This window comes from Benincasa hispida, chromosome 12 (assembly GCF_009727055.1).
Source record: "Benincasa hispida cultivar B227 chromosome 12, ASM972705v1, whole genome shotgun sequence".
In the NCBI taxonomy this organism is placed as follows: domain Eukaryota; kingdom Viridiplantae; phylum Streptophyta; class Magnoliopsida; order Cucurbitales; family Cucurbitaceae; genus Benincasa; species Benincasa hispida.
In genome coordinates this window covers 59,501,108-59,528,702 of record NC_052360.1, presented here as the reverse complement: position 1 = coordinate 59,528,702, position 27,595 = coordinate 59,501,108, and the positions used below count along the sequence as shown (strand labels likewise).

The following is a 27,595-nucleotide window of genomic DNA, read 5'->3' as shown; positions in this document are numbered from 1 at the left end:
TAAACAAGTGGGAGGGAAAAAGATGCTATCGTATAGCAAGATGCTTATCGTTTAGGAAAAGATATACAATCTTTTAGCAAACACGGCATACTATACGATCATTTAGGGAAGCTATCCGATCGTTTAGAAACTAACGTGCGATTTTTTAGGCGCGAGGTGGACGATCGTTTAGGCGCAAAGTGATAACTTGTAGAAATACAAATTATTTATGCTACCTTATCTAGATATTGTAGCCAAAAGTGAAGGAATATGCGTTGATTGTATGAAAATTAGCTAAGAAATACGAAAATTATAAATTATCACAATTACACCTACTAACATCATCAAGATGGTAGAAGAGGATACTTTTACTCTGTTTTGCAGGAAAACCAAGTCACCGCTTGCGCTCATGTCTCAACGAGAAATTGATCAACACATCTATGTCACATTACGCACGTCAATCAATAATGAAGAGACGATTAACGCAATGATGGCACAATGCGACAGTCAATCCTGAGCTGAGTTTCAACCGTATGTGGTAATAAAAACAATGCCGCATACGAGCAACTGATCGAAAGATGCAGCTGAGCAACGCAAAGGTGGACGATTGTGACACGTGTACAACTAACCGTTGTACAGATTTGATGGTCTGATTGTATAATAGAAGGAATAATGTCCCTCCATCTTCAAAATTTCCATAACAACAAATGGGGACCACAAGGCCGGAGTCAAAGATCTTCATCTCCCCATAGATTTCAGAGAAAAAAATATACTTGATACGAGGCTATTTTGATATTTGTATATTGAGACAAAGACTGGTCTGAGTACTGATCGGAGAAGATCCAGGAAGATTTAAGAGACAAAGCCGAGAGGTGAGTCTCAGGGCAAAGCATTTCAATCCCCGCCATTGAAGCTCTGTACTAAAGTCACTTCTACCAGACGAGCAAGCCTGAGAGGGAAGCTCTTCTGTTCATCCATTCCACACGCCGGCAAGCAAATCCACCATCCAAATCTATGTCAAGACGTTGGCACTCTTCTGTATTTGTTCTATCTCTATCATCAATTGTATTCATCTTCTTAATCTTCATCAATCACACCATGTATCAGATGCTTAATATTAGTATTGAATGTCATGATTATTTTCATCTCCATCTTTCTGTCTATTTCCGTTCCTCCATTAATCACTTTCTCCATGATGTTCTCTTAATCCTTTGGTAATTAGAATGAATTAAACAAGTAAATTAATCAGTGTTAAGAAAATAAACGTGTTTAGCTAAAGCATGCTCGACGGCATCTTCACCGGTGACAGGAGTGAAGAAGCCATTCTACCTAGTGATAGTAGGTTGGAAGAATGCATTAACTAAAGCAAGAAGTACTTCCAGAGATGGAAGCAAGCTTGCGTTCATTACGTTCATCCCTATTTCACCACAGATATGTGGGAACGCAACCAATCACTAAGAGGTGTACGTTAAGGGAAAGCAGAACCGCAGTTATATCATTAACGCAATTAGTGAACTTGCGATGTTTGTACTAGTTATCCTTTTTTTTCTATTTCGCTCATAAAGCCTTGCCACCGCATACCACGATCCTTTGTATAATCTTCACAGTCAGTCTCAAACTCGGTATCATGTATCATGTAACTTGTATCTTGTATCATGTTATCTTAGGTTTATTTTACCGCAAATTTATTTTATCAACGCATCTTTACCGTTTTATTTTACTTTACAGCATTTTAGATACTTGTACACAACACTTTTATTAATTGTAAAATCGGTCGCATATATCACAAATGTAACGTAACCTCAAACAGTCCCTGTGTTCGACCTCGAATCACACCGAGAAACTTGCGTTGGAATTATACTTGGTTTCAGCGCAAGGAAACTTGTGACAACGCATTACTCCATAACATACTACAAGATTTCATTAATAACACATATCTAGAAGTAATATCGCATAAATTGTGCATGAGCAATAACGCAGCATATCATTCCATCTTTGTCACCAAGTCTATGCTTTCAACGCATATACTTGTTCATTCATTCACATCCATATTAGTTCAAATGTTGTAAGATATGAACATGCATTACAAGTTTATGGCAACATGAGCTTGTAGAACATCATCAAGCATGCACATCCATGTTCATTCTTTTTGTCCATCACAAAGCGACTATCGTATAGGCTCTCGAGATTAAGCGATCAATCACGTTTTCACCAATGCGCTATTTCTATTTCTTTTTGGATGAACGATTCAAAATGAAAACAAATTTCATTTTAATTCATCGGTTACAATAACCGATGCATTCCCACTAATGCACGTCCGAGCGCTATTTTGGGTTAATTATCATATAATTAACCAATTAAAATATTAATAAATATAATCATATTATATTTTTAACCTATAGTTTGATATCACAAATCTACTATAGTAATTTCTCCTCTACTTGATATAAAACATATTTATATCTAATTTCCTCCAAAATAATGTATCTCATACATTTAGCCAATTATCTCATATATAATTAACCAGTCTAATTATATCATATATAATCAAACTTCCTCTTGTCAATTTGAACATTTCAAATTAACCCAACCACCGATTCTCGACTTTATCCAAGCTACCCAGGGGACCTAATGGACATGTGGCTTGAAGCTCTAATGGTCTGTGAATAGCTGACTAAACTCTTTAGCCATGAGATCCACCATTCGTTAACTGTCAGGCATTCCACTAAAGACCAACAACTGAACTCTTCTTACCACAGATATATTTTTGTGTCTATCAGATATAACCAATCATGAGTACGATGACCCTTCACAGATGCTCGTAAGTACAACTAGGCCAAATTACTATTTTTCCCCTGTAGTTACATCTCACTCCTTAAGTACCACCGATTCTTTTAATGAACAATACAACATAGTCCAACTATGTGTGAACACATCTCGAACCAAGAGAAGGTGTGTGGTGCCACATCGTTCAAGCCCTAAAATCAGCTCTTAAGGAAGCTATCTATCTACTTACCCCTGCCTCGGGGAAGGAGTGAATTCCATCTTGTGTAGCTGAGTTCCCAGCTCCCAAATCAGACGAATCCCCAAAATGGTAGGTTTGAATCGGTGACCTATCCACTCGCACCCATACAAATCAAAGGACCGTCCTCAATGGCAAGAGTTTCTGACTCACTCAGGATTGAGGTCATGTTACCTATGGTCATCCTAGTGAAGTGACGTCTCTGTCATGAACAGTGTTATATAAAGAGACATTAACACCGTTCATAACAGAGACTTCACTTCACTAGGATGACCATAGGTAACATGACCTCAATCCTGAGTGAGTTGGAAACTTCTGCCATTGAGGGCGGTTCTTTGATTTGCATGGGTGCGAGTGGCCAGGCCTCCGACTCAAACCTACCACTTTGAGGATTCGTCTAATTTGGGAGCTGGGAACTCAGTTACACAAGATGGAATTCATTCCTTCCCCAAAGCAGAGGTAAGTAGATAAATAACTCCCTTAAGGGCTGATCCCAAGGCTTTAACGATGTGGCGCCACACACCTTCTCATAGCCTGAGAGGTTTTCACACATAGTTGGACTATGTTGTATTGTTCATTAGAGGGATCAGTGGTACTTAAGGAGTGAAATGTAACTACAGGGGAAAAATGGTAAATTGGCCCAGCTGTACTTACGAGCATCTGTGAAGGGTTATCGTACTCATGATTGGTTATATCCGATGGACACAGAAATATATTTGTGGTAAGAAGAGTTCAGCTGTCGATCTTTAGTGGAATGCCTGGCAGTTAACGGATGGTGGATCTTGTGGCTAAAGAATTTAGTCAGCTATTCACGTACCATTGGAGCTTCAAGCCATAGGTCCATAAGGTCCCCTTGGTAGCTTGGATACAAGTTGAGAATCAGTTTTTGGGTCAGTTTGAAATGTTCAAATTGACAAGAGAGAGTTCGATTATATATGATATAATTGAATTGGTTATTTATATATAATATGATTGACTAAATGTATGAGATACATTATTTTGGAGGAAATTGGATATAAATATGATTTATATCAAGTAGAGGAGAAAACACAATAGTTGATATATGATATCAAACTATAGGTTATGAATATAATATGGTTATATTTATTATTTTATTAATTGGACGGTTATGAGATAATTGGTAGGTGTTTTCTCCGAATTAGTGCATTAATGGGAAGTTCAATTCAGTTTTAGTAACTGAAGAATAAAATGAAAATTGTTTTCATTTTGCAAAAAACACGGATAATCGCTCACGGTGTGTTAGCCTTCTATCGCTTAGTGTTTGAGAGCCTATACGAAAGCGCCCTCTTACTAAATAATCACACACCTGTGCCCGCGCTTTCCTAAACGATCGCTTAGTGCTTGAGCTGATCTAAACGATCATATAGACGATCGGTTAGCTTTATTACACATCGTGTATCCCACACTAAACGATCAAGCACCCGACTATACGATAGCCTTTCCATTCTCCCACTTACTTGATCCTTTGTACACGATAGCCTTTCCTCCTCCCCTCTACCAATTCCATCAAAGCTCACCCTTTGGATTCTCACTCCGAGAATACTGAGGACTTCGAGTGGTGGTATCATCCCCGTTGCTTGCTTTTCGTGTGAAGTTGTTCGTGTAGACGACCAAGCTGTTGCTAGGCGATTACTTACTGGACTAGTGAGAGCGAGAGGCATTTGTTCAAGTGAAGAAAAGTTTTCAACTGATATATTCTCTCAATCTCTCGTTTTTTATCCTTTAAGCATGCCAGTAATTTAGTGTTATCAAAGCATATTTGTATGTGCGAATGTATATGTGGAAACTCTGTCACAATGAATTGAAAAGATCCGCTTCTGCTCATAGGTACTCTTGTATAAGAGTTCCTTTAAAATTATCTATCACCAGTATTGTGTTCAAATTTGATTTTCATGTAGCATAATTGTCCTCAGTTAATTTATCCAAAGCCAACAATTGTACTAATAAACTAGTCATTTTGAAAAATGTAAACAAATTCTTTATTAGTGAATTGCTTTTAAACCCAATCATGTTTTAGTAAATTAATAATATACCCAAATTTCATTATTTTTGCAATGATACTATAGTGAGTCAGAATAAGTGCTACCGAGAGGCAGTCAAATACTCCTTCACTAAAGCAAGGCATTCTTGACTAAATACTATCTCCATAATAACTCATATTCCAATAGTCATTTAGCTACCGTTTTCAGTCAAGAACTTACTAACACTTTAGTAATTTTGTACCCTCCATTTAGATCTCAGAGGTCAACCTCGACGATGCTACCAAATTGGAAAGTCAAGGTTAGAAAACGACCTAAGAAGTCCTATCCATTTCTAGAGTTTGAGTTGTTTCGAATCTTATGTTACAACCCTTCGAGGGGATAGCTGTCATTAAACAACTAGCAAGAGCTGCCTAAAGCTAACCAGCAGGCGCAACATAGAAATCTCACGATCCAAACCAACGGAAGAGAACTCAGAATGTGTTGACACATACCCTTCACCCAGTTACTATAAACTACTTCCCACATTCACCTTGATCTTGACCCATACAAACTCTGAATGGAGGTCATTCCTAGGATGACACGAAGCGTCGTATGAATCTCATGGTGTGAACTTTCTAGGGACGTGAGAGTTGAAATCAATATATCATATATTTGATTTTACAATGAATAACTTCCCCTCATTCAACTTGATATTCACTCATGCAAACTTTCCAAATGGAGGTCACTCCTAGGGCGACACGAAGTGCCACATGAATCTCACAGTATGAACATCTTAGAACGTGAGATTTAAAATCAAAACATCACTTGTGATTTTATTGTGAACAACTTCCTTTATTCATCTAGATCCTGATTCATGCAAACACTTTCTGAATGGAGCAGTCAAGGTATAATCGACACGAAGCGAAGTATGAATCTCAATGTGAACTCTTAGGGACACAAAAGCTAAAAGTAACATATCACATATGTTATTAGTCTCCCACTGAAGCGTTATTAAATATCTACTGAAGTGTCTTAACATTTGTTTGGATATATCTTTACTTAGGAATGTTTCGACTAATTAAACAACCTAAGTCTAGGTGTTTATCCAAGTATAACGTTTATATTTGGATTTAACCTATGATGTTTAGGTGATAAACCAGTTTTAAAACCTCACACCTCTCACGTATTGCTCATAAAACTGGTTAACAATGTTAAATTATTTAACCATAATCCCTAGGTAAAAGGTGTTTTGTAGACCGTCACCTTAAATACCTCCAATCTTAGACAAAATTATATACCGGTTGAGTTTGTAAACCAAGTTTTATAAGATAACGACCTATTTTAACTATTAAAATAAGTGGTTAACCTACGTGAGCATGCAACTTATCTTTGTTATGGATTTTAATGTCTAATCCAATTTTATAACAACTTATAAAACTTTAGACATGGTATACATCCATAACATGCATCAGACATCTCATGATTTAATATAACACTTATATTAAAACAACTGAAACCCTAAACAAGCATACTATATATTATAACATCTTATAACATACTTTCAATGCATGTAACATGCTTTCAATGGTGGGATCTTAAATCTACATGGCATACTATATGCACATGCAAGATTTATTTATTATAACATACATCACATGTATAAATAATTAAACACAAACTGATATGGTTGTTAGTTTTGGCATTCTCAAGCAAACAAAGGACTATATATTACAATAATAACCAAAAATTGCTCCAAAACACTTCTGGACCGCTTGAACCGCCTGAACCGCCCTAGACCAGACCCGAACCTTTTGAACTGGACCTCCAATGCTCAAAATTGGGCTGAAGCGGGCAAAAAACCATTGAGTACCATCAAGCATCGAGTATGCCATCGAGCATTGAGTATGCCATTGAGTATGAGCATCAAGTATGCCATCGAGTACCATCGTGCATCGAGTATTTATCAAAATACCATCGAGTACCATTGAGTATGGCATCGTGCATTAAGTATGTACCAAAATACCATCAAGTAAATGCCATCGAGTATGACATCATGCATCGAGTATGAGGCAATGGCTGAAAAAAGAGATTCTGCTACTCGACCTTCGTCACTTCTTTCTTCAATTACAACCTAATTGCAACTCTAATGACTCCAATTGAATTACAAACACTTAATCATACATTAAGGCCCATCAATCAAGAGCCAATTACAAGAACTATAACATAAAGAGAATTCAATGCCAAAATTTAGAAAAACCATATCAGTTCACCATTTTCATACAACTTATGAAAAACACCCACCAAGTCAAAATTAACTCAAATTGACTGCTTAAATGATTCTTTAATACCAATTATTGGAATACAGAAACATACAGTGGAAGAAAACAGGATCATTAAGCATTCTAATTCCTCAATTTTGACATCAAATTAATTATGTTCATAGGGTATCAAGAAGGTTTCATTACATACCTTTGAAAATCCTCTTCAAACTTGAAATTCAGCTACAATCTTCTCCAATTCTTGTTGTGGACCACTAGTAGAGCTTCCCTACTATTCTCTAGGAGCCTTAGATTGAGTTGTGGGACTCAAAACAAGCTTGAACATAGGGAATTGGAAGAGTGGTTTTTTGGTTTTTCAGCTTGTTGAAGAACAACTTCTTCAACCTTCAAAAACTTAGCAATTCAGCAACTGCCTCAGCTTTTCCACTCAATCAATAGTGGTTTTATTACATGACTCTCATGCAAAACCGATCACTTCAAGTAATTCCAGCTACTCCTTAAATTTGGTGGTGGAATTGTGTGTAAGAAGGTGATTAACCTTCTCGCTTGAAAAATGGGAAAATCCCACATTAGGATTTTTCTCCATTTTCATTTTTTTAAATTTTGAAATTGATTTTCAAAATTAAAACTTTTTGTGATTTTAATTCTTTAGTTAAAATTTAAATTTTATTAATTTTACAAAAATTAATTCAATAATCAATTTTTCTAATAAAATTAATAATTAATAATTAATTAAAAATTTAATTAATTCTATTAATTTAATATCAAATATTAAATTAATTTGTCACCAATTCCATTACCATGAATCCCTATTCATGAAATTAATATCTAAATCATATTTATATATTAATCGATTCTCCAATTACGTTTAATTCCAAAATTAAACATGTAATTATATCACATATAATTACTAATTCCCTTAATTCGAATTTGAACGTCTCAAATCAACTTATCACGCTATTTTAAGGCTAATCCGTTTGTGAGCTAGTAAGGTGACCTAATGGATCTACAGATCATGGGCTTCAACGATCCGAGATTAATTGGTTAAACTCTTTACACCGAATTAACCCTCATTTGTTAACTACTGAGTCACTGCACTAAAGCTCAGTAGTTGCATTCTCCTAACTATAGATATATTGTATCCACGCAATATAAACATAATTAGTAAGTTAACTTTTCACAAGTAGTTCGTAATAACGACTGGGTCAAAAAGCTGTTTTATCCCGAGATTACCTCTTGTTCCTTAAGTCCCACTGATCCTCTAATGAACAACTGGTTTGTGATCCGATCATCAAACCGAGTCTGTCTCAGGCCAATGAGAGGGTGGGGCCCCTTGGTCAAGACCCGGAATCAACAATTAATGGAACAACTTCTCTACTATCCCTGAAAGCGGGTAGAAGTGAATTCCATCTTACACCCTATGTTTCCAGCTATCTACCTGGTCTTACCTCTGAAATGGGAGACTTATTGAGTCGGCGCTTTTGAGCCAACCCTCACCCATGTACATCTATGGACAATCCCGAATAAACAGGAGTTCATAATTAGCTCAGGATTAAGGTCAAGTTACCTAGGTTGTCATTATGAAATAATCAATCTTAAATAGTAAACAACGTTATAAAGTAATAGTGACTTATTTCTTAGTCCGATCTTATGCAAACTCATTTCACTGGACGCCCTCACTCCTCATGTCACCACAAGAATGAATCAGGATCACTTCGTTTATAGCACTTTACAACTCATCGTAATAACTACAGAGTAGGCCACATCCGATAGTGTTACCAGAATAAGGCACCCAACCTCATTTGTATACCATAGATCACTTTGACTTTTTGCTTGAACCTGATCCACTTTTATATCTCTACATAAAGTTCAAGTACTAATGTAATAGTCATAAAAACCCAACAGAGTGTCTATGGCCAAAGTCATATCCGGGCTAGACACCGCCGCGTCTGAAAAGCCCAATTCCAAAATTGGGGAGATGGGGCCCAAATCGATAGTCAGCGATTGATTCGTTGGGGCCACTCGCGTAAGGTTGAACTTCTTAGACTGCTTCCTTTTTTTTCTCCAGATGTAGATGGGCTTTTGGCCCTATATATCAATTTCTTTGTCTTTTTTTTTTTTTTTTTTTTTTTTTTTTTTTTTTTTTGTAGGCCTTTGGCCAAATGAACTTCTTTTTTTCTTTATTTGGGCTGAAGCTTTATCGAGGTTATAACAGTAAGTTTTGTTTTTTGGGGAAGGGAAAAACGTTTCTCTTTGTGATTTGATCTCCCCCCTCATCGTTAACCTTCTGCTTCCCATTTGGCTGTCAGGTATTTTCTTTTCCCCATTCTAATCATTTCATCAATCTAGTCACTTCTCTTGTCACTATAGGAATTCAAAATTTTCGTAGTTTTACTCTCGTCACCGTCTCCATTACCGCCAATTAACTTCGCCGACGGGCTGTGTAATCTGCTTGGGTTGAGCTTTTGGTACTGCATTGGAGAGATAGCAACATTGTCGACGAAATAGTACTGTTCAACTTTGGTGTCAAATTCGTCAAATTCCTTTGTTGCTTTTCAGGAAAAAAATCCATGGATCTTGGGATTCTTTCGATTAGCTATCTTCTTTCGTACTGAGCAACTATTTGGATGATGAATCTATTTCCTTTTTCATCACTAATATTGATAGTGGTTGGTATAAAGCCAATGTAGTTAACCCTCAGCTTAATCTTGGCCTTAATGATATCTTCTTTTTTTTCCACTTTTCTTTTGAGATTTCAACGAATCCTCCGCACGCATCTTGGATTTGCATAAATGAGTTCATGTTCCATGCATGTATCAGTATTCCCCTAAATTTTGTCCATCCTCCATAATTCGGTAAGAGCTTAGGCATTACATGAATCGAAATCATCCATCTTTCAAACTTAACATAAAAAAATTTCCATTGTGACCCAGCTATTGTTAGCACATAACAATTTGACTTACTCCTTATCAGCAACGAACATAATGGCTTTTTTCAGCATGGAAAGGTTTGTATTTCAGATCAAAGTCAATTTGTACCTTTACAGCTTTGAATACTTTGTGCCAATCGTCATGGAAGCATCTTCTTGTCACTATTACTATGTGGTCCCAATCAAGTTCCTTATCTACTTCAAATGTCAGGATATCACTACTGTGTTGTGTTTCTATCCTTTCTGTGAGTCTCTTTTTTGTGAGGTCATATGGGAAACTCCTCGAAGATAAAACTTCGACATATGTCCAAATTGGACTGTCCTCATAGGATGAGGAGCTAATTGATGATGATTTAGTTGAATTGTATGACAGTTGACTGGTGTGGCCTTTGTAGTATGTTCTTCGATTCTCGTTTTCAGACTTCAGACTGATTAGAGCAATGAAGGATGACCATCCCTTTTTGTTAGTGCCTTTGGGGACAAGAATGCAATTTTTCCTTCTTCTGTCATCAACTAGGAAAATTTCAACAATATTTCCTTTTCTATTATGGGTCTTTTCTACCCACAGGTAGAAATCAGGGAATCTCTTTTCCAGGAAGAATCTATTGGTTTTAAGAACATCTATCAGAGTTTTGAATGTGGACATAAGCCATTCTAGAGATTCCAAAGAGATCGCTAATGAGAATGGGCTATTTGGAACCGATATTTAAAAAAAATGTCCAAAATATTAAAAAAAAATATCAATTCTATCATTTAGCCAAACTATTTAGAGTCAAAACCATCTTAATAATTATTATCTTGTCGATTGTAGTATTTATGTAACTATAAAAAAAAATGAAATTGATGAAAGGAAAAATACATTTGGGCTATATTTTCGTATAAGAGAAATCTATTCTAGCTTGCAATTAATCAAGGAGATAGCTATATTCCACGTATCAATAAAAGAAAAATATATTATATATTTTTTTAAAAAATTAAAAATACCTTGTTGATTAATTGATTAGGGTTTTTTTTCATTTCATTTTTTAATTTTAACTTTTTCATTTTTCTCCTTAATTTTATTAGAGTAAGTTCATATTTATTTGTTTTTATATATTCATTTCATTCTACGTTTATATTCCATATATTTTAGGTACATTTGATAATATAAGATATATACTATTATTTCATTCCAAGCTTACATGTCATAAATTTATGATATATCTTACAAAATAAGGTACATTTTTGTTTCTATTCACACGAGGTTTCCTGAGAAACATATTTTGCTTGTTAATAAATTCTCTTTAGGCTCTCTGAATGTAGAATTGTTGACCTCTGCAAATGAGGAGAGTTTATCTATTTAAAGAGTTCTTAGGTGGGCTTCATGGGCTTGGGCTTAGTTGACTCATGGGCATGGCTCTTGGGCCTAATTAGTTGGATTTGGGTTTGGTTGATGCATGAGTATGACTTTTGGCCCAATTAGTTGGATTTGGGTTTGATTTGACATCTAGGTAAAATTCAACATATGTTTGGGTTCAGAGACTTTTATCCAAATAATAATAATATTAAATTGGACCAAGTTAATTTTATCCAATTCAACGATCATGACGAAACTACGTGGCATCATCGAAATTTGTTTTCAACTTCAATTTAGGGCACATGTCAACTCCTAATTGGTCCCAAATTTAATATTTTGGAATTTCATCATTAATCTAGTAAACGACGTGGAAATTTGTGGTTGGTCCAAAATTTCTCCTCCAACAAATGCCCCTTTCGAGATTTATGCACGGATGTGAGTGGATGAATCTCAAAAAAGATAAAGTTGGAATCGAGATACAAGTAGTTTATTCTTGACCTCGATATGTTCAAATAATGAAACTATAAATTTAGTACATAAGTTTGGTTAAAATTTGTGATAAAGTTTGGGACCTAACCAAATTTTAAGAAAAGCTTCAAGTTTTCATCCCAAATTTATTTTGATTTGGAGACAAAAACTTAAAAATTTAAATTTAGAAATTTGGAATATGACCAAAGTTTAATTTAAGAAAAATTTCAAGCTTTATCCCCAATTTAATTTGATTTGGAGATAAAACCATAAAAAAATTTGAATTTAAAAATAAAATTTGGAATATTGCCAAATTTTTAATTTAAGAAAAATTTCAAGTTTTATCCCTAATTTAATTTGATTTGGAGATAAAAAATTAAGAATCATTTCAAAAATGAAATTTGGAATATGGCCAAAATTTTAATTTAAGAAAAATTTCCAGCTTTATCCCCAATTTAATTTGATTTGGAGATAAAACCATAAAAAAATGGAATTTAAAAATGAAATTTAGAGTTTAAAGTGTTTCTTTTGACTTTGAGAATATTTAAAAATGAAATTTGATTTCAGGCATTGGTCACGTACCTATCGTATGTCAAAACACTTAGTTGATCTTTACTAAGCCTCCCTAAAGGAAAAAGAGAAAAATGTGGAAGCAATTACCAAGATAATGATATATTTGACTCAAATGACAAATTTGGTTGTGACGGACTTCTTTGAATCTCCTGAAGAAAAGATTGACATAGTTGATGGAACATCAAGTGTTTCTTTTGACTTTGAGAATATTTAGACTTAATGTTATTGTTTTCTTTTATCAATCTTCACATTTTTTTAGTAAATGTTAATATTTGTATATTCCAAATGTTGTTTTTCTTATTGTAATTATTTTCTTTTAATGAAGAAACATGGATCATTTTCATATGTTGAATGATTAAAAAATGAGCAAAGAAAATCTATGTCCAGCAGACAATGCAACTACACATACAATATTTACAAGTAAAAAATAATTTTCCAAACTGACAATGTTGAAAGCAAAAATCAATACAATATTAGGTTCTGCAAACCTAATTGAAGGGTTTGGAAAAGCAAATATTATTTTGCCTAGAGGAACAAAATTTACAATTGATAATGCATTGTTCAGTAGTCAATCAAAGAGAAACCTTCCAAGTTTTAAAGATATATGTTGCAATGGTTGTAATATTGAGACTGATAGTAAGAATAATGCGGAGTATATATATATCATCTCTACTTTCTCAAATAAAAAACATATATTAGAAAAGTTGTCTACTTTATCTTTTGGATTATATTATACTCATACACGAGTAATTAAAACATATGTGACAATGAACCTAAAGTTCATGAATCCAGACATATTTACAATTTTGCATAATAGATTAGGTCATCCAGGGACTATAATAATGAGAAGAATTATTGAGGATTCAAATGGACACCCATTGAAGAGCCAAAAGATTCTTCAATCTAATGAATTATCATGCGATGTTTGCTCTCAAGGCAAACTAATCATTAGATCATCACCAGTCAAAGTGGGGACTGAATCACCTGCATTTTTAAAATGAGTTCATGATTATATACGTGGACCTATTAACCCACCAAGTGGATCACTTAGATATTTCATGGTATTAATAAACGCAACAAGCAGATGGTCACACGTATGCTTGATACCAAGTCGAGATCTTGCATTTATGAGATTACTTGCTCAAATAATTAAGTTAAGAACGTAATTTTCTGATTATGCGATTAAGACCATTCGTCTTAATAAAACTGGCAAATTTACATTTCAAGCTTTTGATAATTAGTGTATGTCATTTGGGATAAATGTTGAGTATCATGTAGCTCATGTTCATACACAAAATGGTTTAGTAGAATTGTTTATAAAATGTTTGCAATTAATTGCAAACCCATTGCTTATGAGAGCTAAGCTTCTTACATCTGTATGGGGACATGCTATTTTGCATGCATGGTCACTTGTAAGCATTAAGCCAATAGCTTATCGTAAGTACTTGTCATTACAATTAGCTAATGGCCATGAGTCAAATATTTCCCATCTGAGAATTTTTGGATGCGCAGTATATGTTCCAATTACTCCACCACAACGTACTAAAATAAGTCCCCAAAGAAGGTTAGGAATATATGTTGGATATGATTCCCCATCAATTATCGCAAATATCTTGGACCCCTGACAGGTGATGTATTTACTGCACGATTTGTTGATTTGTCATTCTAATGAGACAAATTTTTCAATATTAGGGGGAGGAATTAAGAAGTTGGAAAAAGAAATTACATGGAATGCATCGTTATTGTCTCATTTAGATCGCCATACAGATTAATATGAACATGAAGTTAAAAAGATAATTCCTTTGCAAAGTATAACAAATCAATTACCAAATGCATTTATAGATGCAAAGAAAGTAACTACGTCACATATACCAACTGCAAATGTTCCAACGATAATTGATATCCAAACACAGCAAGTTGTCATTAGTGAATCTGAAACACGTCAGAAGCGTAGTACACCAGTGGGTTCCAAATATAAAAATTCTCGAAAAAGAAAAATAATTAATAATAAAAAAGACTCGGTTGAGAATGTAAACATCCATTAAGAAATCCTTGACATGACTAGTGAAGAAGATGAAATACTTAAAGATAGTAATGAGATTTCAATAAACTATATCATGACAGGAAAAATATGGAATCGAACTAATGTAGTTATTGATAACATTTTTACGTATAATGTTACTCTTGATATTTTATCTGAAAATGAGAATCATGAACCAAAATCTGTTGAAGAATGTCGACATAGAAAAGATTGACTTCAGTGTAAAGAAGCAATTGAGACAGAATTAAACTCACTTTCAAAACGTCAGTTTTTAGATCAATAGTTAAAACACCAGAAGGTGTGTATTTGTGAGGAAAAAAAATGAAAATAATGAGATCACAAGATATAAAGCAAGACTAGTTGCACAAAGTTTTTCACAAAGACCTAGTATTGATTATGAGGAGACGTATTCTCTAATGGTGGATGCAATTACACTAGGATATTTATTTGGTCTGACTATATATGAAAGTCTGGATATGAATGTTATGAATTAGTCACAAAATATTTAAATGAATCTCTCGATAATGATATTTATATAAGAACCCCAGAAAGATGTAAGGGACCTGAAACATATAAATCAAATTTTTAGGAATTGTATTCAATAAAGTTGCGGAGATCACTATATGGATTGAAACAACCAGGACAAATGTGGTACAATTGCCTAAGTGGATATTTGTTGAAAAAGGATATCAAAATAATCCAATATATTCATGTGTTTTTATAAAAAAGTCACAATAAGGATTTGCTATTATAACTGTATATATTGATGACTTAAATATAATTGGAACTCCTGAAAAGTTTTTAAAGGTAATATAATATGTTAAGAAAGAATTGAGATGAAAGATCTCGAAAAAAGCAAAATTTCGCCTTGGCTTGTAAATTGAGCATTTAACAGATGAGATATTTGTTCATTAGTAAACTTATACATAAAAAGTTTTGAAAAGATTTTATATAGATAAAGCACATCATTTAACATTTCAATGGAAGTTCGTTCACTAGATGTGAAGAAAGATATATTTCGACCTCAAGATAATAATGAAAAACTTCTTCGTCCTGAAGTACCATATCTTAGTGCAATTGGTGCACTTATATATCTTGCTAATAATACAATATTAAATATTACATTTTCAGTCAATTTATTAGCTAGATATAGTTCTTCTCCAACAAAGAGACATTGGAATGAAATTAGCATATACTTCGTTATCTCCAAGAAATGGTCGATATGAGTTTGGATTATTCAGATAAATCAATTTTTGATCTAGTTGGTTATGCAAATTCTGGATATTTATCTGGTCCATACAAAGCTAGATCTCAAATAAGTTATCTATTCAAATGTGGAGGAACTGCTATATCATCAGTGAAACAAACCATAACGGTCATTTCCTCATATCTTACTAAAATTCTTGGAATTCATGAGGCTAGACAAGAATATGTATGGTTAAGATCAATGACTCAACACGTTCGTGAAACATGTGACTTGTCTTCTAATAAAAATCATCCAATGATATTATACGAAGACAATAAAACATGTATAACACAAATCAAAGGAAGATATATTAAAGAAAATGGAACAAAGCATATTTCACTAAAACTTTTCTACACTCATGATCTTGAAGAAAATGGTGACATCACTGTACAACAAATTTATTCGAAGGATAACCTGACCGACTTATTTACAAAGCCATTACCTACCACAACCTTTGAGAAATTGGTGCATAACATTGGAATGTGGTAATTCAGAGATCTCAAGTGGTGTTTCCATGAGGAGAAGCGAATATATTATATTCTTTTAGGATTATTAGATTATATGAAATATATACTTTTTTTCCTTCATTAAGATTTTTTTCCAATTGAGTTTTTTTCCTAATAAGGTTTTAATGAGACATATTTCATATATTTATAATCAGTATCTAAGGGAGAGTATTATAAATATTATAAATAGGTGTTAGATGCCCATGCTTAGTATCCAATGCCAAATGTCATTTTTTTCATTACCACATATGTTGCCCATGTGTCATTCAACCACTTATGTATAGTGTTCAAAATATACCACATCCTATTTGATACTTTGTATATAAATAGTGGTATTTGGTGGATCTTGAAATAACATACATCGGTGAGAAATCCACTTCAAAATTCCACTTAATTTTTCATATTATCCAATTTTCATAATTTTTGTTATTTTATTTTATTCATTTATTTATTATAATATTTTCTCCATATCTGTGCTTCCGTTATGTTTCATTGTGCTCCTCAATGATATTTATATACTATCTCTATTCTAGAAGTGCTTTTTACCTTACATACCTTTTCTTACTAATCTCTCATTTTTCTCACTAGTCTCTCTACACATAAAATTTCTCTCTCTATACAAAATTTCTTCCACTAAATTCAAATTTTAAATAAATTCAATACTTTATATTCCAATATTTTTATAACTTCAACCTTTTTTTAAAAAAAATTCTAGCCAGTACTGATTTTTGTCCATTCTATAAAATTATTTATATTGAGTAAATCTTAATTCTTGATCAAGTACTTGTAGTTAAAGATTAATAATAGTCTTGAATATTAGAACAAAACAATGTAAAGTGATGTATTAGTGTTGATTAAGCACATTTTCTAACCAAAATAATAAAGTGTTTCTTTTTTTGGATAAAATATAGATTATTTCTTTCGTAAAAGCATCAAAATGCACATCATAAATTAAATGATCCATGAATCATAAAGATATAGTTGTGAGTGCAAAAAAATCTATATTAATTAAGTACCATGTGTATAAGAGTGAACCAAAATCAAGATTGCCCATAGAGTAGTCACATTTGAATGATATACCAAATAAAATTTAACAACTATTGAACGCAATAACATTTTCAAACAAAACAATAATTGTTGTCTTCATAACATAACATTAAATTAAATAGTTTTTAATTTTTTTTTTTTTAAAAAAAACCATTATATAATTTATAGACCTATTTCCAAATATAGAAAAATGAGTAAACTTATTTTTAGATATAGCAAAATGTTACTGTTTATTATTGATAGACATCTATCAATGTTAGCTCACGTCGATAGATGTTTCAGTGATAGACAATGACAATTGTTGAGGAAAATTAATATATGAACTGAATACACTAGTAAACTGATTACACATGAACTATAATATATTTAAACTCAAATAAAGACTAGATGATGTAATAACGCTTAGATATGGAAATAATCAAAGATTTGGGAAAGCCTCAAAATCTTTGGAGACTCTAAACGTAATCAAGGCACGCTTCTAATAAGTGTTGTCCTGAAGATAATTATTTATTATGCATAGGCTACAAGCAAAGTATAACGATTATCTTAGCAGGATACAACCACTAACTCCAATAGAACTGCAACCTAAACTACTCGAATCTAGTAAAACTCTTGGATACTTGCTTTCAACTCAACTCAAGAATAAAAGAAAGATAGAAAGAAATGAGAGAACTTTTTAATTTTGGAACGAGATGCTACAAATGAAGAACTAAGTTGCTATTTATAGGCTAATAACTTAGTAACTCTCCAAAATATAAAATAAAACCAAATAAATAAATAAAAATTGAAACATTTATCAAATTTAACTCAATTGAGTTGTTACTTGGCAAAAATTAAACATAATTCATTCAAAATGGAAACTACATATTTTACTTTCATATACGTTAAATTTGTAAATGAAGCATCATTTTAATTTAAAGTTTCAATCCAATTTGAAAGTTTCTAAACAATGAATTTAATCTACACAATTAAAATTTTATATTTCAAATATATTCACCAAACCTTCACTTCCTTTCACTACACATATCCAACAACTTGCTATATTTGAAAATATTTTAAGTAATTTTACCATTTTAAACAACCATCCTCACTTATAACTTGATTTAGGACTTTAGAATCATACAACCTATATATCTCATTAAGAAATCTTTTATTTTTAGTTTTGGGACAAATCAAAGGATGTTTTATTAGTTTGGTCATTACTCTTAAATAGAAATGATTGGTCAATGAGATTTTATATCATAAATTGCAAGTATAATCAAAACTAGAAGCATTTGGATTATAGGATTTCTAATTTATGAAACATTTTACCTAACTTCTATTACAAAAATGGGTAATGATCTTGTGTGCACGAAAGACCATTGTCTGAATAAATTGGGATTGGCAAGTTTGACTTTAATTAATTGTTTCCTTCTTTTCTCTTTTAATATACAAAATAGATCTCAATATCTATTAATAAATAATTATGATGGTGATGGTAATCATAGAATTTTCCAATTAATTAATTACATAATATAATCAATTAGGAGTTTGCAACTTATCTACCCCAACTTTGTGTCAATTTTTATTTGGCTGTTAATCAAACCCAATCTAACTCTCTTAATATTCATATTCAATTTTTCCTTTTAAAAAGAGCAAATTAGACCTTAATTAATGGACTAGTAATGGTCCTTTGAATAAATAAACTAACCTTATTAAGGTTTCAAATTCAAGAAATAAAATACCCAGTTAACACCACATGCACAAGATTATAAGAATGGCTTAAATTAAAATTAGATTGACATCATATCTACTAATAAATATAATGGTATCTAATTGATATTGTAGAGATGTATACAGATCAAAGATCTAAATTGACTAGTATATCATTTAAGTATATGGTCATAACTATTAATTTTTTTTAACAAAAAACCATACTTTTTTTATTAAAAAAAAAAAAAAACATAGGTTATCTACCTATTACAATCTTGTAGAAAAATGGTATATTGACCATAGTGTATGCTTATTTAAAATATATTTTTTGTTGTACTTTAGTCAAATTATCATTTTAGTCTCTAAAGGTATGCACCTTGTTTTATTTAGGGTTTATAACTGAACCGTCTCAAACTATTGAATTATCGAATTAAAAGGTTTGATTTGGCGGTTTACCAATTATTCACATAAACATGTTTTAGTGGATCCATAAAGGAGTAAGGAGCGACACGTGCCCCTCAAGTTTCAACTTTATATATTATATATACTTTAACTCTTTATAACGATTCAATGGTTGCTAGCTTTACATAACACTTGGCCCTTTGTAGGATCCAAGATCAAATCCAAAGGAGTGAGCTTTTTTTTACAAAAAGTTGTTATATGATATATGCTAGTTGAATTATGTTCGTTTCCATAAAAAATTAAAAAAAATTAAAAAAAATTATTTTAGTCTATGATATTTAAGAATTATTCTATTATACACTTCATATACTAATTTATATCAACCCTATAGACATAGTTAAAAGTATGAATATAAATGTATGTGCGTAGAAAGTTATATTTTATTTTAGCATTTTGGTCAATCGGCCGTCATAAACTTTTACTTGAGAGAGTGTTCTTGGCCTAATGAATATTGCTTATTCTGGTGTTTATTGATGGTGGTATACAATCGACTTACCTATTAATGGGGATCTTTAAATCATATTAATTTTTTTAGTCTTTCTATTAAATTCACCAATATCATATATAATGGTTTATTATAAAGCAACAATTGATAGACAAAATTACAAATTTTGATGATCTCTAAACCAAATTTATTCTCTCTAAACTTTAATTTTAGATTTGTGTCTAATTATTTACTGAACTTTAAATTTTTTTTAATAGACTTCTTAATATTCAATTTCGTATCTAATAGATTTCTTATTTAAAAGTTGTCTTATAAGTCCCTCACTTATACTAATTTCTTAAAAAAAATAATCGATCAATTAGATATAAAATTAAATTTTATGTGTAATGAAACTCTAAACTTAATTTTATGTATGGTAAAGTTTGTGAATGTTAAAAAATGTCAATTAACCATAAGATCTATAAGACATAAAATTGAAAATTCAAGGACTTTTCTTACTCAAATTTAAAATTTTAAAATTTTATTTAACACATCCTTAAATTCATTTTTAAGTTTAGCTAGAGACCAAACAGATTCAAACTCGAAAGTTTAATTAGGGGTAAAACTTTAATTTAACTTAATCGATATTATTTAATTTGAATGTTTTACTTTTAACCCATTTAAAATTTCACGTATATGAATTTGTGCTCCTTTTCACATAAAATCCTAGTTCGGCCAATAATAAACCAACATAAAATGAGTGATGCGAGAATAAATCAAAATATTAAAAAATGAAAATATACATTTGCACACCTAGAATTCAAGACCTCATGATTTCAAGTTTGCGTTAAAAACAACTAAATCAAATACAATTTTGATATGAAAGCAAAATTCAAAATTGTATTTGATTGAGTTGTTTTTAACACAAAATACCATACCATTTTGAGTTGTTCAACCACCTTTGTAATGTACCAATACTTTGTTTATTGAGAAATAAAGTAATTTGTTAAAAAAATCAAATACAATTTTGATATATTTTCTACATTTAATAAATATTATTATCCATCCGATCAAACTTTTTCGATTTAGTTTTTGTCAAACCTGCACTCAACCGTAATATTCAATATTCTTCATTTGAAATCCAAAATACCAAATCAACTCGATATAAACCCAAATTACCAACAACGCTTTTGGTCTTTTTAAATGATATTTTTTTTCAATCGTTTCTTGTATCCATGGACATGGTACTCAATATTTTGTCAATTCTTCACCGTTAGATGGAGAAAGAAAAATACCTCAAACTTATATTATACGATCATTAAACAGATTATTGAATCTACATCTAACGGTTATTACAAGACAATTACATGGTGTACCGGCTTCAATGAATACAAATTTTGACCTTAGAATTGAATGCATGCACATGCAAACACGTGGAAGAGGAAGGTAAAAGAAATTAAAGGAAATGCAATGCAAATCAAAGTGAATGGAATATATAATATATCGTCAGTGATGGATTTGACGCTCTCTTCTTCATATTCAAAATTTACACTTGACCTCGAAAAACAAAGAAAACTATTTATTCAAAACACGCTTTTATGGTAATAACTAAATTTACTATTTTCAAATGCTTTTATTTCCCTTTGACTTTCATTCCATTTTTCAGTTAGCACACAATTTTATCCCTATAAAAAAAGACCCATTAACATTAAAAATGTTGGTTGAAGAAGAAGAAAGTCAACCTTCCCCTGATTTTGCATGAAATATTTATTGGTGGATAAGAAACCAATAAGAAACCAATAAAAGAGATGTACATGGATTGAGTTAAGAAAGGTTTTTTGAATCAACTCGAGGCTATTCGAATGAACCTGAACTGGATCTATAACTTGAGTTGGGTTAGATTATCGGACTATTATTTTTTATTATTATTATTAATTTAAAATATTTAAATTTATTGATAATTTGACTAATAACAACACTGTTATAAAATACAAATGTTAAATATCAGATATCCATAATATCATGGATATTTATTATAAACTTTAAACAAATATATATATGTATATATCCATGATATCTATTATAAACCTTAAACACAAAGACAAATATTGTAATAATCCTAAAAGAAAAATATTAAAAACTCACAAATTAATCGAGTCAAACGCTAAACAAAAACACAAATATATATATAGATTGGGTTGGTTGGGTCAAACCGAAAAAAAATATTCACAACCAAAGATCCAACTCAACCAGATAAAATAGAAATTTTTTTTAACCTAATGCAACCCAACCCAACACTTCAATCTAGGTTGCTGATTATCGAATCATTTGAATAACCCTACAAATTACCATTTGGAAGGTCAATACGTTCAATCTCTCAATCTTATAAATATTGAACATAAGCGAAATTTGAACTCAAAATTTCCTCCCATAATATCATATTGAAATCATTGTTAAATACAAAAAAAAAAAAAAAAAAGATAATCATTAATATATTATTAATTTATAATCAAAATTTAGCCTAGATAATGGTTTATGTAGGCTATAACATAATAACTTGTAATTAACCCAAATAATTGATTAACCATAAGTATATACTAACTACTAACCAATAATTCTTATTATTTTATCTCAATTATACTATATTTGCAGCCCCACAAATGATCATAATAAGCTACAGAAATACAATAAATGGATAGCCCCCCATATTTTCCGAAAGTAAAACAAACTATCTATAATAAAAAACAATAACAAAATTAAAAAATATATATATATATAAAGTGAATAAAATAAAAAGAGTTTCACGAGGAGAAGTAAAGGTATAAATGGCTGATTTTAGTTTGGTGGGTTATGGCTCAACCAACCATTACCTATAGCCCACATGATCAACCTCATTTCCATTCAATTTTTCTCTCTCATTTTTTCATATTCCTATTAACAAAATTATTTCAAAGTACCCAAGATAATATATTTCTTCTTTAATATATATATATATATATATATATATATATATATATCCAACATGCAATTAAAAAACCTATCTACATTACCTTCATTTTTTTCTTTTTTAATTCAAGAATAATACTTCGTTACAGTACAAATGGTATTTATCTCCATACAACATATTTAAAGAAAATGAAAAAATTTGTCACGTGACAACTTGTGATTATTGAAGATGGGTGTAACCCGAGATATACCCAAGAAAGAAGATTTGAACTTAGGTGTATTTTAGGCGTTACATCTATATTTGTACATGTCACTCAATTATCTATCACATAGCAATTTTTATTTATTTATTTATTTGTATAAGGTTAGAGTGTGGTAAAAAAGATATGTGCATTTTGGGATAGCACCCAAATATCGCTGTTAAAAATTAGAATATATGCTTCTAACATTTTTTTTTTATTTCAATAAATTCGGAAGTGAATAATCGACCTGAAGTGTCATTTACTAAACTATAATGGAATTTACATATATATATATATAGAGAGAGAGAGCGCTTAGATTTGCCATAGGCATAGTTATTGGGTGATTATTTACAAGTTTAGAAAATATGAAACATTTTAGTAAAAGTTGGTAAGTTAATTTTTTTTCTTATAATTTCCATGGTGTTGTGTAGTTGGCCTTAGTTCCTCAACTAAACCCATTAAATTTGGCCTCTTCATTCAATGCTCCAATTTAACACCCTCCTCCTCCTTTCTGCACAATTAGGTGTGTTTCTCTCTCTCACTCTTACACAGAGAAAACTCATACTCATAATCACTAAAAATAATTTTATTTTTCTTTTTATTTTTCTTTTAAGAAAAAAACCAGTCTGGCGTTAGTAATTGGCTTTCAATGCCGATTCAACTATAAAACCTACTTCTTCTTAAACCCTTTTCTTGTGTGTCTTCTCTCTTCTTCTCTCTTCTTCTTTTCTCATTCTTTTTCTCTCTACAATTTTTTTTAAACTTTTTTTGTGAATATTTCCATTTTCCCATTTCATGAACATTGATTTTCCGGGAAAATTCGACATTTTTCTCAGCAAACAAACAGAAAATTCTTGCAACATGGACGTTGGATTCGCGTTAGTTATAGTAGCGGCAGTAACGGCGTATCTTCTTTGGTTTACTTTCATTTCACGGTCGTTAAAAGGTCCTCAAATGTGGCCATTACTCGGCAGCCTCCCTGGCTTGATCGAAAATTGCGACCGTTTACATGATTGGATCTCCGACAACCTCCGCGCGTGTGGCGGCACGTACCAAACCTGCATCTGGGCTTTCCCTTTCTTCGCTAAAAAGCAAGGCCTCGTTACTGTCACGTGCGACCCGAGAAATCTCGAACATATTCTCAAAACCCGATTCGATAATTACCCTAAAGGCCCCACTTGGCAAGCTGTTTTTCACGAGCTACTTGGTCAAGGCATTTTTAACTCCGATGGTGACACGTGGCTTTTCCAAAGAAAAACTGCTGCTTTGGAATTTACTACTAGGACCCTTCGTCAAGCCATGGCTCGTTGGGTTAGCCGTGCTATTAAGTTGAGGTTTTGCCCTATTCTTAAACAAGCCGAGTTCAATTCTGAACCGATTGATCTTCAGGATGTTTTGTTACGTCTTACTTTTGATAATATTTGTGGATTGGCTTTCGGTAAGGATCCGATGACTTGTGCTCCTGGTTTCCCAGAAAACGGCTTTGCTATGGCTTTCGATCGAGCCACCGAGGCTTCGTTGCAACGGTTTATTTTACCGGAAGTGCTTTGGAAATTCAAAAAGTGGCTTCGGCTTGGAATGGAAGTCAGCTTGGGCCGGAGCTTAGTCCATATTGAGGAGTATTTATCCAGTGTGATTGATTCACGTAAGCTCGAGTTGCTGAATCAGCCTAAAGACTCGACCCCACATGATGATTTATTGTCACGATTCATGAAGAAAAAAGAAGGTAATTACTCCAACGCGTTCCTTCGCCACGTGGCGCTTAATTTCATCTTAGCTGGACGGGACACGTCATCCGTTGCGCTGAGCTGGTTTTTCTGGTTGGTTACATTAAACCCACTCATTGAAGAAAAAATCCTCCGCGAGATCTGCACTGTTCTGATTGAGACACGTGGAAATAACATCCAATCATGGCTTGAGGAGCCGTTAGCATTCGAAGAGATCGACCGTCTGATTTATCTCAAAGCCGCTCTCACCGAAACCCTAAGATTGTACCCGTCAGTACCGGAGGATTCAAAGCACGTCGTCGCCGACGACGTTCTGCCGGACGGAACCTTCGTTCCGGCGGGATCGTCGGTGACTTATTCGATCTATTCCACCGGAAGAATGAAGTCGACGTGGGGAGAAGACTGCCTCGAATTCCGGCCGGAGCGGTGGTTGACGGCGGACGGAAAGAAATTCATACCGTACGATCCGTACAAATTCGTAGCGTTCAATGCAGGGCCGAGGATCTGCTTAGGGAAGGATTTGGCGTATTTACAGATGAAGTCGATAGCGGCGGCGGTGCTACTCCGGCACCGGCTGACGGTGGCGGCGGGGCATAAGGTGGAGCAAAAAATGTCGTTGACGCTGTTTATGAAGTACGGGCTGAAGGTGAACGTTCACCGGAGGGACTTGGAGGGAATTGTGGAAAGTATCAGGGGCAAATACGGAAATTCGCAAGAGAAAGATACTCCGTTAGTCCCCGTTGTGAACGGTAACGGCGGGTGTAACGGATTTAACGAAGTACAACGCTAAGGGCGTGTTTGGTGGTTCGGTAAATTTAAGAGGTTAATTAAAAAATATTATATATTTATATATGAGATGGGCCCAAGCAATGGCGATTGCGGAACACGCGCCGGTCAGGTATTTAACGTGTCTTTCATTACACGGGATTGAAATGAAATTGCAGGGGAAGGATAAAGTTACCGTGACGGTGATGAAAGTCAGTCATATATGAGAGGGGAGAGGTAGTGGGGATAATATTCATCAATCTTTTTTTATTATTATTTTTTTAATAGCCATTTAATTCATGTTTGTTTGATTCAAAATGGGTTGAATGTTTTTTGTCCTTTTTTCCTGTAATAATTGTTCATGGCAAATTTTCTTTTCTATACTGAGGTTGATTTTATCACCTTAATCAACTAATTTGTCATTATAATTTTTTTTCTCTCCTTCATGATTTTGATTTCACTTTTGGATGAGTGTAATTTGAAGAAATTAGTTTATATGTAATTTAATTTCATGATCTAGACAGTGTATTCTTATTATCTTTTAAGTCAAATTTGCTTATGATTTCATTTTGAGATTAGATTTCTTTTTCTTGAAATTGATGCTTTGTTTAGTATGACCCAAACATTTCAATTCTTAAGCAAATTTCAAAGAAAAACGAGATTTTGAAAACTATAATTTTATTTGATAAACGGTTTGGTTTTCTATTTTTTAAAATTAATTAATATTACAAACAATACTTGTCAAATTATCTGTCTTGTTATTTACTTTTTAAGGAGTTTTTTTTTTAAAAAGAAAAACTAAATCAGTTTTTTAAAATTAAAAAAAAAACTAAAAAATGTAGGTCCTATTTGATAATGATTTCATTTTTTGTTTATGTTTTGGTCATTTGTTTTCTCTTAAAATCTATTGTCCCGTTTGATAACCATTTAATTTTTTTTAAGTTTATTTCATACACATTTCTTATTATGATTTGTATCTTTCTTAAGTATAATTGTTGAATTCTTAGCGAAATTCTCAAAACAAAAATAACTTTTTGAAAGCTACTATATTTAGTTCTAAAAATTTGACTTGATTTTTTAAACCTTTGGTGAAAAGTAGATAACATAGGAAAAAATTTGGACGTGGAAGTAGTGTCCATAAGCTTAATTTTCAAAAAAAAAAGCTAAAAATAAGATGGTTACCAAACATGACTTATATTATCATTTTCACATTTCTTAAGAACACACCAATGTTCTTAGTCAAACTCTAAAATCAAAACCAAACATTTTTTAGATAACAAAAACAATTTGAATTAGTTTTTTAGTTTTCAAAACATGACTTGGCTTTCAAAATAAGGGTAGAGAGTGAACAACAAATACATATACTTATCAGTGTGGATGTAGGATTTATAAATTTAGTTTTCAAAAACCAAAACTAAAAAATTAAGACCCCCCAGTTGATAACCGTTTTATTCTTATTTCACAACTATTTGATTTTTAGTTTTTAGTTTTTAAAAATCAAGTTTATAAACACATCTTTCACCTTTAAATTTTTGTTTTTTTGTTATCTACTTTTTATTATTATTTTGAAAAAAAAAATCAAAATTGGATCTCAAACAATGTTTTTTAATTTTCAAAATTGACCTGATTTTTAAAAATATTGGTAGAAAGTGGATGACAAAATAGAGAAATTTATAGGTAGAAGTAGTTTTCCATGAGTAGTTTTTCAAGACAATCCAATTTGTTGGTTAGCTTAATTTTCAGAAACTAAGAACAAGAAATCAAACTGTTATCAAAGGATCTTGAGAGACTTATTACATTTTCCCACTATCTACGGGGAAAAGAGAATGATGAACTTGAGAACGAATATACAACTTATTGGTTTCAACAATAACTTGATACAAAATTTGTACTATCGACTTTGAGTTAGAAGCTTGATTATTTCTCTCA

The 27,595-nt window shown here is 32.2% G+C and overlaps 1 protein-coding gene across 1 annotated transcript; it reads left to right on the top strand.

Annotated features, from left to right (window-relative positions):
* Positions 1 to 23,812: 23,812 nt before the first annotated feature.
* LOC120092982 (cytochrome P450 86A8-like) lies at positions 23,813 to 26,185 on the top strand. Its single transcript, XM_039051261.1, has one exon. The coding sequence runs from the start codon at positions 23,970 to 23,972 to the stop codon at positions 25,689 to 25,691; it is 1,722 nt and encodes a 573-aa protein (XP_038907189.1). The 5' UTR covers positions 23,813 to 23,969; the 3' UTR covers positions 25,692 to 26,185.
* Positions 26,186 to 27,595: the final 1,410 nt, after the last annotated feature.